We start from the raw sequence: 15,743 nt of genomic DNA on the forward strand, positions 1-15,743 counted from the left end.
GGACCAAGTACATGATTAATTAACTGTGTCTGCCAGTTACATAGGAATGCAAGGACAGAGACACCATGGGTATACGGGATAGAGTCTGGAGGAAGAGGCACTCAGGGATGATGGATGCAGAGAAACAGGGCTTGGGACATGATGGGTGTGGAGATGAAGAGTTGGGAGGGGGGCTCTGAGCAGGATGACGGTGAGTAGGGGATTGGCAAGGGCATGGAGGCTGAATCCAGAGGAGGTTACTACCTGGATTCAGCTCTTAAATGCAGTGTTCAAAAATAAACTTGAGAGATTTCCTGATAAAATCCAGAGAGTTTGCTTTTCTTGAATTTGGTGCTGACCACATGGGACCCGTATTCATATAGTGAAGTAGAGCTGGGTGGAGCCTGCCTGCCCTAGACAGTGCACGAGGCTCCTATAAGCCCAAGTGCCCATGAAGTCCACTTCCTCCTGGCCCCTGGGTACCTTGGTGTGATTTTGACACCTCTGGAATGGGGATGGATATTGGCATAGCAGGTAGATGTCACCTTGTTCCAGTTCTGTGGACTTAATGGTGAGGACTGTGTTGAGATGGATTCTGAGGCAGAGTCCCCAGCAGCTGGAAGGTGGGCGTTCCAGGACACAGAGACGGAACCTGGAGTCAAGGATCACCCAGTCTAGGAGGGACTGTGGGGGCAGGGAACTGGGAGAGGACCTCTGCCCCCGGAGTAAAGGGCAGGGGTAATCCTCAACCTTGCTGCCCCTCCGTTGTCCAGGTAGATGGTGAGAACTCTGCTGGGCAGACAGCGCTCTTCCTCGTGGCGCTGCTGGGCCACAGCTCTGCCGTGCAGCTCCTGCTGGCCTTTGGTGCCAGCCCCAACCAGTGAGTGGACAGGTGGCGATGCCCCGCACTCCCAGCGCCCTGAGTCTGAGTCCCAGGGAGCCTGAGAGCCAGGGCTGTCTTCCCCAGAGGACTCTCTCCCTCAGACCCCCTTCCATCCCCTGATGACCCTCCCATCCCCAGTGACCAGCCCCCACCTTGTTCTCTCAGTTCGCCCCTTCTTATCCTCCAGTGACTATTCCCATTCTCCCACTGCCTCCCATGCTCACCGCTATCCTCTCACCCTCTCAGACTCCACTGTGTTCCCAAGTGAGCCCCCCATCTTGATAGCCACCTCCCATGATCGTAGTGACACCTTTATCCCTCAGTCCTCCCACCCTGCCACCTCCTGTCCCTGTTCCGTCCCTTTCCTAATCCATTACTGTTCTCATCATTCTGCTGCAGCCGCTGCCTGGACGGCAGCACACCTGTGCATGCGGGCGCCTTCTCGGGCCGCAGCCTGGTGATGCTGCACGTGCTGCAGGCGGGGGGGTGACCTGTGTCTGCATGACCAGCAGGGTCGCACCCCTCGGGAGTGGGCAGAGGAAGGCGGTGCCAAGCAGAGCTGGGAGGTGAGCCGTGGCTGGGGTGGGGTGAGGGCGTCAGGGCGGGCGCCCCACCCTGCCTCACCTCACGGGCCACCCCCTGTCCGGGTGCTGGAGCCGTTACAGCTCTGCTGTGCCCACACATCAGCACTGGTGCATGGCAGTGAGTTGGCACCCACTGCACCCCTGGGCCAGTTGCAGGCCAGCTCTGGACAGAGCCTGTGTGGTGATGTGCGGCTGATGCAGGCCGACAGGTAACAGCCCACATCCCGAAGCCTGCCCACCCACCGCTCCCAGCTACCCTGGACTTACTCTCAGACGGCCCTTTACCCCAGGGCACGGAGGCCGGAGCAGGTCAGGAGAACCCCCCAAATCCCAGCCGTAGGGTTCGGCCAGGTAAGCGGGAGATGTTGGAGGGAGTGGGGACCACTCCGTCCTCCTCCTGCCTCATGGTCCCGCTCCCCACCCCCAGCGGAGCAGCTTGTGGCCACTGGGGCTGGTAACAGGTGGACCCCGAGGAGCGGCTGCCAGCCCGGGGCGAGCCCGACCGCACCTATGAGAGCAGCTCCCACACCCTCATGGCCAAGTGAGAGAGAGAGACCCCTCCCACACGCCTGCCTGGCTGTGCAGCAGAGCTCGGGGAAGAGTCCAGCTCTCCTCTCCCCTTACAGGGAAAGCCCCCTTGTCTCAGACCCACACTCTCTCCCCCTCCCCGTTTCTCCAGCCTCCTGTGGAGGGGCCACCCCGTGACCATGACCGTGACCGTGACCGTGTGGCAGCTGAAGGCACCTGGAGCCCAGCCTGACGTGCTGTTGCCTGACCTTCAGCACTGCAGGTACGTCACCCCAGCCTTCCCGCCAGGCCAGCCCAGTCCTGCAGAGCAGTCTCCTGCCTGCCCTCCCGACTCAAGTGTTTCGGAAACAGAAGCGCAGGGAGTATGGCAGTGGCCGCGGTTACAGTCTTCACCTCTGGGCCAGCGCTTGGCATGAAGCCCTCCTACTGGTGTGACCCCTCCCCACGGGCAAGTGGGTACCAGTTCTGTGCACTGTCTTGTAGGCCTCTGAGAGGAGGCGGGCGTAGGGAGGGATACCACAGACAGGGTGCTGGTTCTACCACTGCCAGGCTGTGTGACCCGGGGTCTCGGTTTCCCCTCCGTCTGGTGGCTGAGGCAGATCGTCAGCCCCTGGTGCGTGGTGATCTGTGCCCGAGGGCAGCCCCCTGCCCCGTGTGGGTTGGGGCCTCCTCACGAGTGGCCTGCTCTCCGCCTGCCCAGAGCCCTGCACCACCCCAGCCTGTTGCTGCTGACGGCACTGAGCCCCTCGGCCGACCCGTCGGGGCTGTGCCTTCTCTTCAAACCCGTGTGGCTGGGACCAAGAGAGGGGGCCCCTGCCCTGTGCCGGCCTGCTGCCTGGCCACCTGCCGCTGCAGGTGCTGGAGGCCCTGCTGTTCCTGCAGGCCCGCTGGCGTGCTCCTGGAGGCCTCAGCTCCCATGCTGTGCAGCTGATGCGGCCAGGCCTGGCCAAGGTGGGCAGCCTGGAGCACGGGCACCCGCTGCACCAACTCTGGCTGCGGCCTAGGTGAGCGCCTGCCTCACTTGCCTGCTCCTGCGTCCCTGTCCGGCGGCCACTGGCTCACCAGGTTCCTTGGCCTCCACAGGCCACAGCAGGGCTACCCGTGGGGAGGCCCAGGCCCAGGCCCAGGGCTGCCCCCACCTCCCGAACTGTACCCGTGGTTGCCACTTGAGCTCATCTGCGGTAACACGCCTGCCGCCACCTCAGACCTCTACAGCTTCTGCATCCTGGCCCAGGAGGTCTTCACTGGTCAGCGAGTGACCCCGCTCCCTGCCCCAGTGAGGCCCCCACCCATTTGGGTCCCCCAATCATGCTTCCTCAGAAGAGAGCTTCCCTGGGCTGGAAAGAGAAGGGCCTGAACTGGAGGCCGGTGAAGGCTGAACTGGAGGCCGGTGAGAGCCCAGCTCTGGACCCCCTGGTGCCAGCCCCCTACCAGGCCCTGGTTCGGGCTGGGCTGGGTCTAGGGCCTGCTGACCACTGGGGCAGCCTGCAGAGTACACAATACCTGCTGAGGAAGGCCATGGCTCAGGTATAGGGCAGGTCGGCCAGGGTGGGTGGTAGCCCTGGAACCTCAGGCAGGGCCCGTGTCCCACACCCAGCCTCCTCTCCACAGGACTCAGCCTCTGAGGTGAGCTCCCCAATGGATTGGACCACACTGTGCCCTTCACCCCAGGGGTCTCCACCAGGTTAGAGGGCAAGGAGGGGATGGTAGCAGGTGCTAAGCACAGGTCAGCTGTGACCCCACCCCATTCCAACCAACTGGTCTGTTCCCCCAGAGCCAAGACTGCACTCAGGCCTGTGCCCCCTGTGATGTCCCCAGGCCCCTCCTCATCCCAGGTAGGAGCCAGGACAGGCATGTGGAGGACCAAGGGAGCTGTGGGGCACCTGGGCAACCATGCCAGCTCTCTGCCGTCGCTCTCTGCAGGTCATGGGCCACAGCAAAGTCCAGAGGGGTGCAGCCTGGGACTCGGGCAGCAGCTTGACTCTAGGCAGCAGCTCGAGTCCCAGCCCTAGCCTCTGCCCAGGGCACAGCCCCACAGCCAGCGTCAGCCTGGACCGCTGCCTGGAGCCCAGATCAACAGTATGGATACCCTGAGCCCTGTGCCACCAACCACTTGCTCACCTGTGACCCCTCCCTCCAGTTGTCACCAACCCCAATTTCCCTGGCTGCCTCTCCTCTGACCAGGGACCCGCTGGGACCCCCAACTGTCCACTCGATGACCTGTGACCCCCAACCAACCCTGCTTCCCCCAGGGCCCTGCCCTGTACTCCAGCCTTCAGGACTCAGCCTCCCTGCTGGGGACTCAGAGCTCTGAGGAGCAGTTTGAGAGGAAGTTCTCAGCCAAGATCCAAGCCCTGCAGGGGCCGTGGTGGCACACACACAGGGCTGCCCTGCTGACCCCCAGCCCTGTGAGCCCACCCCCTGCCTACTGACCCACAGGGAGGCTTCCCACACCCTGGAGACTGCTGGCAGGGAAGGCCACGAGGGCAGGTGAAGCAGAGGACCCTGAGCCCAGCCCCTGCCCCACCCCACCCTCCCAGGGCCATCCTGAGCTCCGTGGCCACCGGGTGGCAGCTCTAGTCTTTTACTCCTGCAGGCGCCCAGCCCTGAGCTGATCAGAGGAAGTCTCTTCTCCAGCCTGCAGAAGTGAGAAATGGGGCACTGGTGGGAGGCCACAGGCCCCTTCCTCATCCCTGAGATAACCCTCACCTGCCCGCCACCAACCCTGCCCCCCACCCCCAGGATGGATCTGCTGGAGATCATAGCAGAGCTACAAGGTGGATGCCAACTTGAAGACAGGCCCAGGCTCAATCCCACTCCTGACACAAACTGTTAGGGCACCCATGGCCCCTTCTCTGCAGATATTGCCCCTCAGAGTCTCCCAGGAGTGACTCGCCACTTAGCACCTGCTGAAATGATAAAATGAGAAAGCAACCCATCTGTTACTGCCTCTTTATTCACTGAGCCTGGTCCCAGCATGACACTAGCAGCCACATTTTCACCATTTTTATTCATTAATTTTGTCAGATGGTTTAGTGGGGTATGGGGGGGGAAATGGCAGGAGCTGTCCCCCCACCCCCTGTGCACAGGACAGGACATGCTGGGAACTCCTGGAGAGAAAGGGAGGACAGGGAGTCAGCCTAACCCTCTCAGATTTGTGCAAGAGCCCCCAGGATGGAGGGTGGTGGGGTGATGGGCATGCCCTTCAGCCCAGGGTAGGTAAGCTATGATAACAGGTTAGGGACCCACATCAGAGGCAAGTTACAAAGTTAGAAACCTGGGGTAGGGGTCAGGAGCTCAAGAAAATACAAAACAAGGGATTAGGTTGGACCAAGATCAGTGAGGGAGAAGAGAAAGGAGGAAGGTCTCTCCCAGCTCTGGCTCAACAGTAGCTTCGGGTCTGGCCCTCAGAGTGGAAGGACCAGCTGGGAGTGGGGTAGGGGGGTGGGGGACCAGCCCCCTCCCTTCCTTGCCCCCCATTCCTGTACAAGGACCCTCGGTGGTGCTCGCCCCCCCTTCCATAGGCTGGTGGGGCTGCCCTGTAGGGGAGCGGGTCTGGAGGGCCCCAGGGCCCAGGCACCCTGTGAGGGGTGTGGTGGCCCCAGGGGGCCCGCTGTTTCTGGGGGAGGCGGGGGGCTGGGGGACCAGGATCAGAGCGGCTTCTGGGGTGGGCCGGAGGGGAGGAGGAGCTGGAAGAGGCGGGTGAGGGACCCCTGGGCCCTAGGGCTAGGTTGACATAGAGGGGCTCAGGTCGGGTGGGGCGCCGGGCAGGGTGCTGGGGGGCTGAGTAGCCAAGGTGGTCGTGGGGAAAGCAGGAGGGGGGTGGTGGGTAACTGAGCAGGAAGTCGGGGGACCTATGGAGTGGTGGTGATTGGCCAAGCATGCCATACGAGGCATTGAGCCTATCTGGGGGCATGGAACGCAAGGGACTCCAGGACCGGGTGGGACCAGAGTAAGGGGACCCCTCGCCTGCCTCGATCTCATAGTACAGGTTCTCTCCTCTGTCCAGTGGTGCAGGGGGACCCAGGGGGCTCCTCCAGACTGGGGCTGGGGAGCTGGGCTGGAAGGATGGGGAGCCAAGGGGGTACAAGCCTGGCCTGGGGACCCCGAGGAAGGATGGTAGGCACTCCCGGGGGGCTGAGGAGAAGAAGCCAGGGGTAGGAACCTGTGGGGGGACAGAACACAGGAAGTGGGCTGCCATCTCTGGCACATCCCTGTACCTCCCACCTGTCCTGAGCTGGGCACTGACCTGGGAAGGGCCCCTGGGTCCCCTCCTTGAGGTCCCTGTGGGCCGCTGGCTCCTCACCAGGCTCCCATCGCTTTGTTGTCTTGGTAGGGAGGGTGGGGGTCCCGGAGCCCAGGCACCTGGGTGGGCTAGGGAGCGGGGGGGTGGCCCACTCCCTGAGGTCCCTGGGGGCTCACTGCCCACCTCCAGGGACAGCGAGCCGTGGAAAGGGGAGTGGGGAGCAGACGGGGTGCTGCCCTGCTCCTGCTGACTCTGTCTCTGAGCCACCTGCTGAGCCCGCTCAGCCAGGGCCAGGGCCATGAGGCGTGCTGGGTTTTTGGGAGGCGGGGGCGGGGCCCCCCCAGGACGAAGGAGGGACAGGGGTGGGGGCAGCAGCGGTGAATCCATACCAGCACCTAGGAGAGGAGTGGGAAGAGGAGTCGGCAGGGTCTTGGGCGCAGCCTCAGGGCTGTGAGGGTGCGGGATCAGGGGGGCTGGACAGTACTCACCATGCTGGCCTTGGGCTCCCCGGGGACCAGGCAGTGCCAGCTTGCTGCAGATCTCCTGTTGGCAGGTGTCGCTCAGCTGGGCCTCAGCTCCACGCAGCAGCAGGGGGATGAGATGGGGGCGCAGGCCTGGGCTGGGGCTGAGGGCTGGTGCTGGGGTGGCCGAGGCAGGTGTTCCTCCAGCCCCCAGCAGCTCCAGGACAGCGGGTGGCACCGATACAGCCAGGGGCTCTGAGATGTCCAGGGCAATGGGTGAGGCAGGGCCGGTGGGTCCACGGGGCGAGAGGGCCTGGGGGGTCACCCTGGGTGGAAAGGCAGAGGCGGGGGCCGGGGGTGCCGGGCTGGCGGGAGGTGCAGGGTCCCCTGGGGTGGGGCTGCTGCACCGAAAGGTAAGGGGATCAAAGTCAAGCCCCCGGAGCCCCTCCAGGCAGCGGGGTGGGCTGAAGTCCAGCTCGTCCCCATCATCTAGCCAGGCTGAGGCTCGGTGTGAGGGGGAACCGGAGAGCGCCCCCAGCCCAGCTGCGGAGGACTCGGAGGTCTCGGAGGACTCGGAGGTCTCGGAGGACTCGGAGGATGATAGGCTCTCGCAGGAGCCAGCAGGTGCTGGGCCCACAGGAAAAGCATCACTGCTGGAGTGGGGTCGCCGTAGCCTGTGCAGCCTCTGGAGGCCTGGAAGGGCAGTATGGGGGGTGCAGTTAGGGGTCAGGGGTCAGAACTTTACATACCCATATACATCAGTGAGAACAGGACACACCACCCAGTAAGTTGGGGAAATAACATGAAGAGGCACGTCCCTGGACAGGGTCACAATGGCTGGGAATCCAGGGAGAGCTCTTCAGACTCATGGGTGATAAAGGAAATAAATGGCAAGTCCATGAAGAGAATCCTTCCAGACCCAAAGGCAAGAATGAAGTCTGACGACCCCACTGGCTGTGAGCATGAGACCAGCAAGATCTCATACACAGTGGCTGGGAGTACAGCGTGGGGCGACCACGTCTGGGAAATACTTGGGCCTTGTCTTGTACAGTTGGACGTGAGCATACCGTACAGTATGCACCTCCACTCCTGGGCGAGCTCATCAGAGCCCCCAGATCCATCAGGAGGAGGATGGACAAGCAACTCCCAAGGGGACACCCACACATGGAACACTAGAGAGTGACGGAGAGGAAGGAGGCTGAGCTCTACTCAGCAGCGCGGACGGCAGCCTATAATGTAGCGGTGAGTGAATCCACATATAGCGCGATACCGCTTTTAATGGTACCCTTTAATTAAAGTTTCAAAACAACTAGAACTTCCCAGTATGTTATTGACAGCTGCACCTGTATGTGATAAAACTGTAAATGCAAAGGGATGAAGACTATCAAATTTAGAGGATGCCTGTGGTGGGGAGGCAGCAGGTGGGAGGGGGAAGAGTTCGCAGGTAACATAGTGGCGCTCTTTTAGTTCTGGCCAGTGGGTTCATGGGTGTTCATTATACTATTTAATTTTTTTTTCAAAAGGGATGAATAAAAGACTTTGAAAGGACGCTGCATGGACCAGTGATCATAGTGCATCAGGAAACAAGGGTGAAGCTTTATCCAACTTATTGTACCTATGGTCCAGATTAAAAACGAAAAAAACCCAAGACCCCCAAATCTGAAAACACCACTTGGAGGCCAGCTCAGGGCCCCAGTCCCTCCCAGCTCCACCTGGGCATAGGCAGCGCTGCCCTGTGCTCACCAGCCCCGCTGGCCTGCGATGACAGAGACTCCTCACTCTTGGTAGATCTCAGCGTGACAGTGTCAGGTCGGCTACCTGCAGGGAGAGGAAGAAGGGTCACGGGGGGCACTACACAGTGCCTCTCTGACCACCACACCAGCTGCCCGGCCTCTGACCTGAAGGTGGCGGTCGGGCACGGGTGCCCCCTAGCCAGGGAAGAGGCTTCTTTCGGGGGATGCTGGGGCCCCGGCCCAGGGCAAAGAAGGTCTTCCAGCTGCTACCCCCAGGCTTCCGCTGTTTCTCGCCTCTCTCCCCCTTCCTCCTGGAGTTTGGGTGAGACACAGGAGGCAGGCTGAGAGCTGGGGCCCCCCGGCGAGCCCCTCCCCTTCCAGGCCTCCCACTCACCTTTCCACAGGTGAAGCTGGGGCCTTGGAAGTTGTGGGCTCGGTGGGCGTCCCCAGCCGGCCCTGGGTGCGAGCCTGGGCTTCCTCCAGCGTCAGCAGGCGAGTGGAGGGGCCGCTGCCCGCAAGGGACTTGGGCCTGGGGAGGAGGCAGCGGCCTGGGAAGTCGGGAAAGGGGGCAGCCGTCAGCTCTGGGACCATTCAAGGCCACAGGCAAAGCCAAGCGCTACAGCCCAAGCCCCGGCCCAGCAGCGTGCCCACCCGGGCTGGCAAGGCAGGGGGCCAGGGCGGATCAGGCGGGAACGGGTGGGCAGCAGGCAGGTGAGGAGGAGGCGTGAGGCAGAACGAGCTGATGAGGAGGCAGCTCCCAGCAGCCAGCGAGGACAGCGGCTCTGGCTTCAGTTACCTCGAGCCAGAGGGCCCTCCGACGTGCTGAATCCTGACTGGGCTGGGGTCCGGGGCAGGGCGGGGAGTCTGGGTGGGGCTGGGGCGGGGTCAAGTCTGGGGACCTCCCACCTCCTCCCAGGTGGACCCAAGGCCCCGAGCGCCCCCAGGAGCTACAAGGGGTGAAGGAAGAACGATGTCCGGGCCAAGAAGTGGGGATCCTGAGCGTAGGAGCTGAAATGAGAAGGGGGGGGAGGGGAGGGAGAGGCCGGGGCGGGGTCCTCAAGGAGCCAGAAGGGAGGTCCAGCTTCAGTGGGATAGGGATGGGGCTGGGAGCCCACCTGCCCTCCCGCTGCAGCCCGGACAATGAGGGGGCAGTAGTCAGGACATCGGGGGTGGATGGGCATACCTGCAGGGTCAAGGCCAGCAGAGGTGAAAGTGTCACTGAACAGGACGTCCACGTGGGTGAGCAGGAATTCCACCACCACCGACTGCACCCGCACCTCCCGGAAGGCTGCTGCCCCCCCCAGCCCCACTGACTCCAGCTCCATGGACCTGGATGGGAGGACGGGGAGGGTGGCCCGGTGCCTCGAGCCCCAGCTGGTGGGTTCTGGCCAGGCGAGGTAGGGAGCCTTGGAAGCAATGCCTATCATTCAATGTCTCTGACCCCATCAAACTAAAACTGCATTCTCAACCCTTCCCCAAACCTGCTCCCTCCCTGCCTATCCCATTTCAGTCAGTGTACTACTTCTAGTGGTTCAGGCCAAACACCCTAGAATTGTCCTTGGCCCGTCTTTCCCTCACACCCACATCCAGTCTCGGCAGACCCTGTTGGCTCCACCCACAAAGTCTATCCAGAATCTAAACTCTGCTCCTCCACTACCCCCACCCTGGCCCAGCCTCCACGCTCTCCCTCCTGGACCATCACACAACCTCCTCCCTGGTCTCCCTGCTCCCATCCCGCCCCTACAGTCTGCTCCCCACACACAGCCAGAGGGAGCCTGTGAACCCCTGAGTCAGATCAGGGCCCTCCTGGCTCAGAGCCCTCTTCTGGCTGCATTTCACTCCTGGTAAAAGCCAAAGTCCTCACTATGACCCACAACCCATAAGTCCCTCCCCTACCTGGTCCATCACCTCTCTGACCTTACCATCTCCTCCCCCTCAACCCCTCCCTCACTCACTCAGCTCCAGTCACACTGGCCCCTCTGCTGCTCCTCCAAAACACTAGGCCCTGACCCAGCCCCAGGACCTTTGCACTTGCTATTCCCTCTGCCTAGTTTGCTCTTCCTCAGATATCCACATGGGTCCTTTCCTCACCTTCTGCAGGTATCAACTCAAATGTTACCTTCTCAATGGAGTCTTCCCCACCCACTTCATTTAAAATTGTAAACCTCTATATTCCAGGTCTGTCTTTATTTTTTCTCCTGTAGTTCTTATACCTACCATGTACCATCTGTTTTATTTATTTACTTATCTGTTTCCCAAGAAGAACTGAACTCCTCCAGAACAGAGAACTTGCCTGTCTTGGTCACCATCAAATCCTCTGGGGCTTACTCTGCTGCTGGCCATGGAAGACTTTTTCCTGAAGCCTTCACTGCCAGTCTAAACATTTCAAATGCCATGGCCCTGCAGATCTCCCTTCCCCACTTTGTAATCTTTCTCCTTGCCACTCATCACCATCAGACAGCGCTCTGTGTTTTTCTTGTAATGGTTCACTGTCATCTCCCGCATGAGAATGTGAGCCCAGAGCACAGGTTCCTGCTCACTACTGTGTCCCCGGTGCTGAGAACAGGGGCTGGCATACTGGCATCCAACACTTAAGAAATATGTGAAATGAACAAGAGAGCAAAAGCTGGGTGGGTTCCTGGGGTGGGGTAGGGGGAGGGGGAGACTCAAGGCCCAGCCTGTGGGAGGGAGCTGGGGGGCAGGCTGGTGAGCTGCCAGCTTACCGTAGCAGGTTGGGTGCCCAAACAATGGCCAGGTTGCGGGCATGCATGCTGGTGTTGGCACTGTGTCTCGCCATGCGGGCCAAGTGCCTCAGCAGGTACTCCAGGGTCCTGGGGGTGGAAGCGGAGGGGGAAGCCTGAGCCTCAACTCCCTTGGGAGCCCACCACAGCCCTTCCCTGCCCCTCCTGGTTTACCTGTAGTGCGGCGGGGGCAGCTGCTGGATGACGTCGTGGACCCGCACCAGGCGTTCCTCCTCCCCAGGCACTGACATGGCTTCCTGAAATTGTGTGAGCATGAATGAGGGGGGCCGCACGCCTCCCAGCACCCTCCAACCTTGCCAGCGCCCTCACTCACGCTGAACTTCCCGTAGAGCTGGTATGTGAGCAAGGGGTTCGGCAGCTCTCGGAAGTAGAGCTTGCAGAGGGAGGACACGCTGTGGATGTCCTGCAGGAAGGCGGGGCCAGACAGTTCAGGGATCCTCTCACTGTCAAACTCATGCCTGAGGCCACCAGGTCAAGGAGGAGGAAGATTCGGGTCAGAGCTAGCCCACCTGGCCGTGTCCTTCCCCCACCCCCTAAAGTGTCCACAGGTGGATGCAATCCTCTTCCTGTGCTGGGCTCTTCAGAGGCTCTCAGAACCTTACTGAGCCCCCCTTCCCCCCAACAACCGTATGTGCCAAAGACAAGGGCACCCCACTTACAGAGGAGGACACTGAGGCTCAGGTGGGAGATGCCCTGCTTGTAGCTACCCAAGGCTATCTGCCTCCACAGTGTGACCGGGCTCTGTCCACAAAGTTGTGCCATTTTCCTGGCTCCAAGAGGTCACACTGGAAAATGCAGCTGAAATCCCAGCGGCCCCTGCTCACAACCTGGCGGTGTCCCACCCTCTCAGGTAAAAGCTCTATGCACGTGACCTCGGCCTCATCTCTCACTGCCCCAGGCTCCACGCTCTTGCTTCACGGCCTCCTGTCAGCTTGGAAGCCCATGCCTCACTGCTTCCCACCTCTTCGACTGTTGTTATGCATGCTGCCTCTCCTGGGCTCAGAACCCATCCTGTGGCTCCCCTCTTACTCCCAGTAAAAGCCCAAATCCTAACAGTCATCAAAAAGGCCCCCCGTGGGGCTTCCCTGGTGGCGCAGTGGTTGAAAGTCCGCCTGCCGATGCAGGGGACACGGGTTCGCGCCCCGGTCCGGGAAGATCCCACATGCCATGGAGCGGTTGGGCCCGTGAGCCATGGCCGCTGAGCCTGAGCGTCCGGAGCCTGTGCTCCGCAACGGGAGAGGCCACAGCAGTGAGAGGCCCACGTATCGCCAAAAAAAAAAAAAAAGGCCCTGCATGCGCTGCCCCTAATCATTTCGCAGACATCATCTCCTGCTGCTTTCCCCTCACGCTGGCTGTTCCCTCCAACGTGGATAAGCACATGGCTCGCTCCCTCACCTCCTCCACAGCGAGCTCTCCCCCAGGAGGCCTTCTCCGCCCACCCTACTGAAAACCGCAATACCCCCCCCCCGTTTTCTTATTATGATCTTGCTTACCCCTGTCTTTTTTCCTCCATACCACTTGTCACCTATTGTAAACTCTCTCATTTCCTTGTTTGGCTCCCCCTCTAGCACGTGCCCCGTGAGGGCAGGATTTTCTGGTTGTCTCATTCACCACTGCGTCCCCAGTGCCTAGTGCTTGGCATGTGGCAGGTGCTCAGTGAAGGCCGACCCCTCTGCTTTGAGTGCTTGTTCTGCTCTCACCTTTCAGACCTCAGCTGGGGTGTCACTTCCTCAAGGAAGCCTTCCCTGCCCCCACCCCGGTCCAACCCTGCCCTGTGCCCTCCCAATAACTCTGTGTCCCCAGCACATGGCACAGGGCCTGGAATAGAGATGATGCTCAATAAATGTTTGCAGAGGGAAGGGCTTGGTGGAGGGTCCTCACCGTAGCCTCTGGATGTTGGATGACACACCCGAGAGCCGATAGATTCCATCTACCACCCCATGGGCCTCAATAAACTCAGAGCAGCAGCGAAGCACCTGGGGCACTGGGAGAAACAGCGGGGTCAGAGCTGGGCAGGTTGCAGCCTGGGTGGGAGGATCGGGCAGGGCAGGTGGGCCCGGGCCTCACCATCCTGGCCTGAGTTGCTGAGGTGCTCTCCAAGGTCACAGCCGAAGACCCTCTGCCGCAAGATGCCCCGCTGCCGCAGCCGCTGCCGGGAAGGGCGGGAGTGCATGAAGGTGCGGAGGAGGCCGGCCAGCTTCCCACGCGGCCGGGGCACAGCTGTGGGTGTAAAGGCGGGTCAAACAGGGTCAGTGCAGCCCCCGGTCTGATGGGGTGGGAGGCAGGGGCCTCGCCCCTCGTTTGCATTACCTGAGGTCAGAGAGGAGATACCCTGGGGAGCTGGGATACCACCCGGGGGACCGTCGGCATCTGTGGGGCGAACAAGGGGTGGAAAGGATGGATGGCAGACAAAGGATGCAGGAGGGCCTCCCCACTTTGCCCAGGACACTCACCCCCCTTTAGTCCTGGACCCGGCCGCTCTGTGAACAGCTCCACACACTCGCTGGGGAAGAATCCGACCTGAGGAGGGTTTGGGGTCAGTGACTGGGCCATCTGAGCTGGCGCAGTGCCCCGACCCCACCTGTCCACCCCAAGCCAGGCTCACCTGGAAGCCCCGCTTGCCCCGCCACCAGCTCCGATCCTCCGTGGGCGGCATGTCGATCACTGAGACAATGTCTCCCACCTGGGAGTGGGCAGGTGTGAGGAGGGAGGGTCAGAAGGCGCAGGGGAAGTGGGGACCCAGCTGGAGTCTGCTCCTCCACAGCCTCACCTCAAAGGACAGCTCGTCTGGTGCCTGGGCTGTGTACCGCTTCACCACATGGGCAGCGGCCACCGCAGGGATATTGAGTGAGGCCTCCTCACTGAGGAGCAGTCGCCGGCCGTGGTTGTCCAGCTGAGATGGAAGAGAATGTGGCAGGGAGAGGCCAGAGGAAGGCGATAATAAAGACAGAGAAGGTTCCTCCATGCCCAATGGAGGCCACCACCTGTCTCCCACCCAAGAGCCCCTGTCACTCAGAGCTATTGGTCAAACACCTACATTCTTGCCCCTCCCAAAACAAAGTCCTTTCCATGTCCCAGGACTCCCCTGCCCGAAGTCTTTCTGATACGCCCCTGCATCCTCGTCCTCCATAGCAGACACTGCACATCTGCTATCTAAAAACCTGCTGCTTAGGGCTTCCCTGGTGGCACAGTGGTTAAGAGTCCGCCTGCCAATGCAGGGCACATGGGTTTGAGCCCTGGTCCGGGAATATTCCACATGCCACGGAGCAACCAGGCCCGTGCACTACAGCTAGTGAGCCTGCACTCTAGAGCCCGCGAGCCACAACTACTGAGCCCGTAAGCCACACTACTGAAGCCCGTGTGCGACAACTACTGAAGCCCGCACTCCTAGAGCCCGCCCGTGGTCCGCAACAAGAGAAGCCACCGCAATGAGAAGCCCGTGCATCGCAACGAAGAATAGCCCCCGCTCCCTGCAACTAGAGAAAGCCCACGTGCAGCAATGAAGATCCAACGCAGCCAAAAATAAAATTAATTAATTAAAAAAAAACCCAACCCTGCTGCTTTAAGCCACTCTTAGCCCGGCATTCTGTGAGCTACAGCCAAACCTATTTCTAACCAATATACCTTGAAATTCTCACATCCCTACAGCTCAACACCTGTGTGCGCATGCGCGCACACACGTTTTTCCCTCATAGGCAAGCGCCCACACAGACACTGAAATACCAGCGTCTCCTCCACTCCTACTCGTTTCTTTCCTGTGCCCACACACACCCTCCCAGGCTGGTTCTTGCTCCCCAGACATCCCTCACTCACTCCCAGCTCCAAGCCCTCCTGCCCGGGCCCACCTCCATCCAGGTGAGCACGGGCCCACAGTTGAGGTTACTGTCCACCAGCCCTGACAGGGTCTCCAGGTACTGCAGCAGCAGCGGCACCAGCATCTGGGGGCAGGTGGTCAGAGTGGGCTATGTGAGAAGACCCTGCCCAAGACAGCCCACTGCCCTCCTATACTGCCCTAGCTCGCCTCTGGCAGAGCCGAAATTCAACTTGTACGCATGGGTGCTGCTCCATTCGCTCTTAAGTACTGAAATGCTGTCATATCAATTGGTTAAATAGACTATGCCGAGTCCCCGTGTGCCCCCATTGGTGTGGCCATTCTGACCCTTCCATGAAACCCCCGGGAACTCCCTATGATCCTACAACTAAAGGGAGTCTCCAGAACCCTGCTGCAGCTCTAAGGCCTCTGACTGGCTGGGACTCGGGCCATACCAGTGCTTAAATATTTCTCTATTCCCCTGCCTTGATGGTTTCACACATCTCTGATGAGGACACACCTTGGCTGAGGTAGGGGCTGGGACAACAAGTAGTCTACCTGGGCAGCCCTGGCACCCTCTGGGGGCGGGGGAAGCTCTGGGAGGCAGGAAAACCTCCGGTCAAATATGCACCGGTGGAGGTGGGCGTCCAGGGAACGGAAGTCATCATAACTGCGGAGAACTGGCCAGGAACGGCCCTGTGGGAGCGGGAAGGACAGGAGGGAGCAATGGTTCCATTACCCTGAGCTGAGGACTGG

General features: G+C 60.8%; 2 protein-coding genes across 9 annotated transcripts; one reads left to right on the plus strand and one right to left on the minus strand.

Moving 5' to 3' along the window:
* Positions 1 to 974: 974 nt before the first annotated feature.
* Positions 975 to 4,895, plus strand: LOC309837423 (uncharacterized protein). Of its 7 annotated transcripts, none has more exons than XM_082677899.1 (9): positions 975 to 1,987; positions 2,126 to 2,236; positions 2,675 to 2,978; positions 3,058 to 3,501; positions 3,586 to 3,658; positions 3,749 to 3,809; positions 3,898 to 4,053; positions 4,571 to 4,620; positions 4,717 to 4,895. In XM_082677899.1, the coding sequence occupies exons 1-3, from the start codon at positions 1,980 to 1,982 to the stop codon at positions 2,976 to 2,978; spliced, it is 423 nt and encodes a 140-aa protein (XP_082534025.1). In that variant the 5' UTR covers positions 975 to 1,979; the 3' UTR covers positions 3,058 to 3,501; positions 3,586 to 3,658; positions 3,749 to 3,809; positions 3,898 to 4,053; positions 4,571 to 4,620; positions 4,717 to 4,895. The 7 variants fall into 7 exon arrangements, with proteins under 7 accessions (XP_082534025.1, XP_082534026.1, XP_082534031.1 ...); XM_082677900.1 differs by having other exon boundaries at positions 3,586 to 3,600; XM_082677905.1 differs by having other exon boundaries at positions 975 to 2,236; positions 2,857 to 2,978.
* Positions 4,896 to 5,005: 110 nt separating this feature from the next.
* Positions 5,006 to 15,114, minus strand: ARHGAP33 (Rho GTPase activating protein 33; the record flags this gene model as incomplete). Of its 2 annotated transcripts, XM_082676583.1 has the most annotated exons (17): positions 5,006 to 6,139; positions 6,224 to 6,615; positions 6,709 to 7,374; positions 8,425 to 8,499; positions 8,580 to 8,725; positions 8,809 to 8,962; positions 9,598 to 9,743; positions 11,138 to 11,245; positions 11,330 to 11,412; positions 11,490 to 11,634; positions 13,058 to 13,160; positions 13,244 to 13,396; positions 13,487 to 13,546; positions 13,630 to 13,696; positions 13,782 to 13,859; positions 13,947 to 14,069; positions 15,022 to 15,114. In XM_082676583.1, 17 exons carry the CDS (start codon positions 15,112 to 15,114, stop codon positions 5,357 to 5,359), a joined length of 3,375 nt encoding a protein of 1,124 aa, XP_082532709.1. In that variant the 3' UTR covers positions 5,006 to 5,356. The 2 variants fall into 2 exon arrangements, with proteins under 2 accessions (XP_082532709.1, XP_082532708.1); XM_082676582.1 differs by having other exon boundaries at positions 5,006 to 6,615.
* Between the last annotated feature and the right edge of the window lie 629 nt (positions 15,115 to 15,743).

This window comes from Grampus griseus (assembly GCF_964374135.1).
Source record: "Grampus griseus genome assembly, chromosome: 19".
Taxonomy (NCBI): domain Eukaryota; kingdom Metazoa; phylum Chordata; class Mammalia; order Artiodactyla; family Delphinidae; genus Grampus; species Grampus griseus.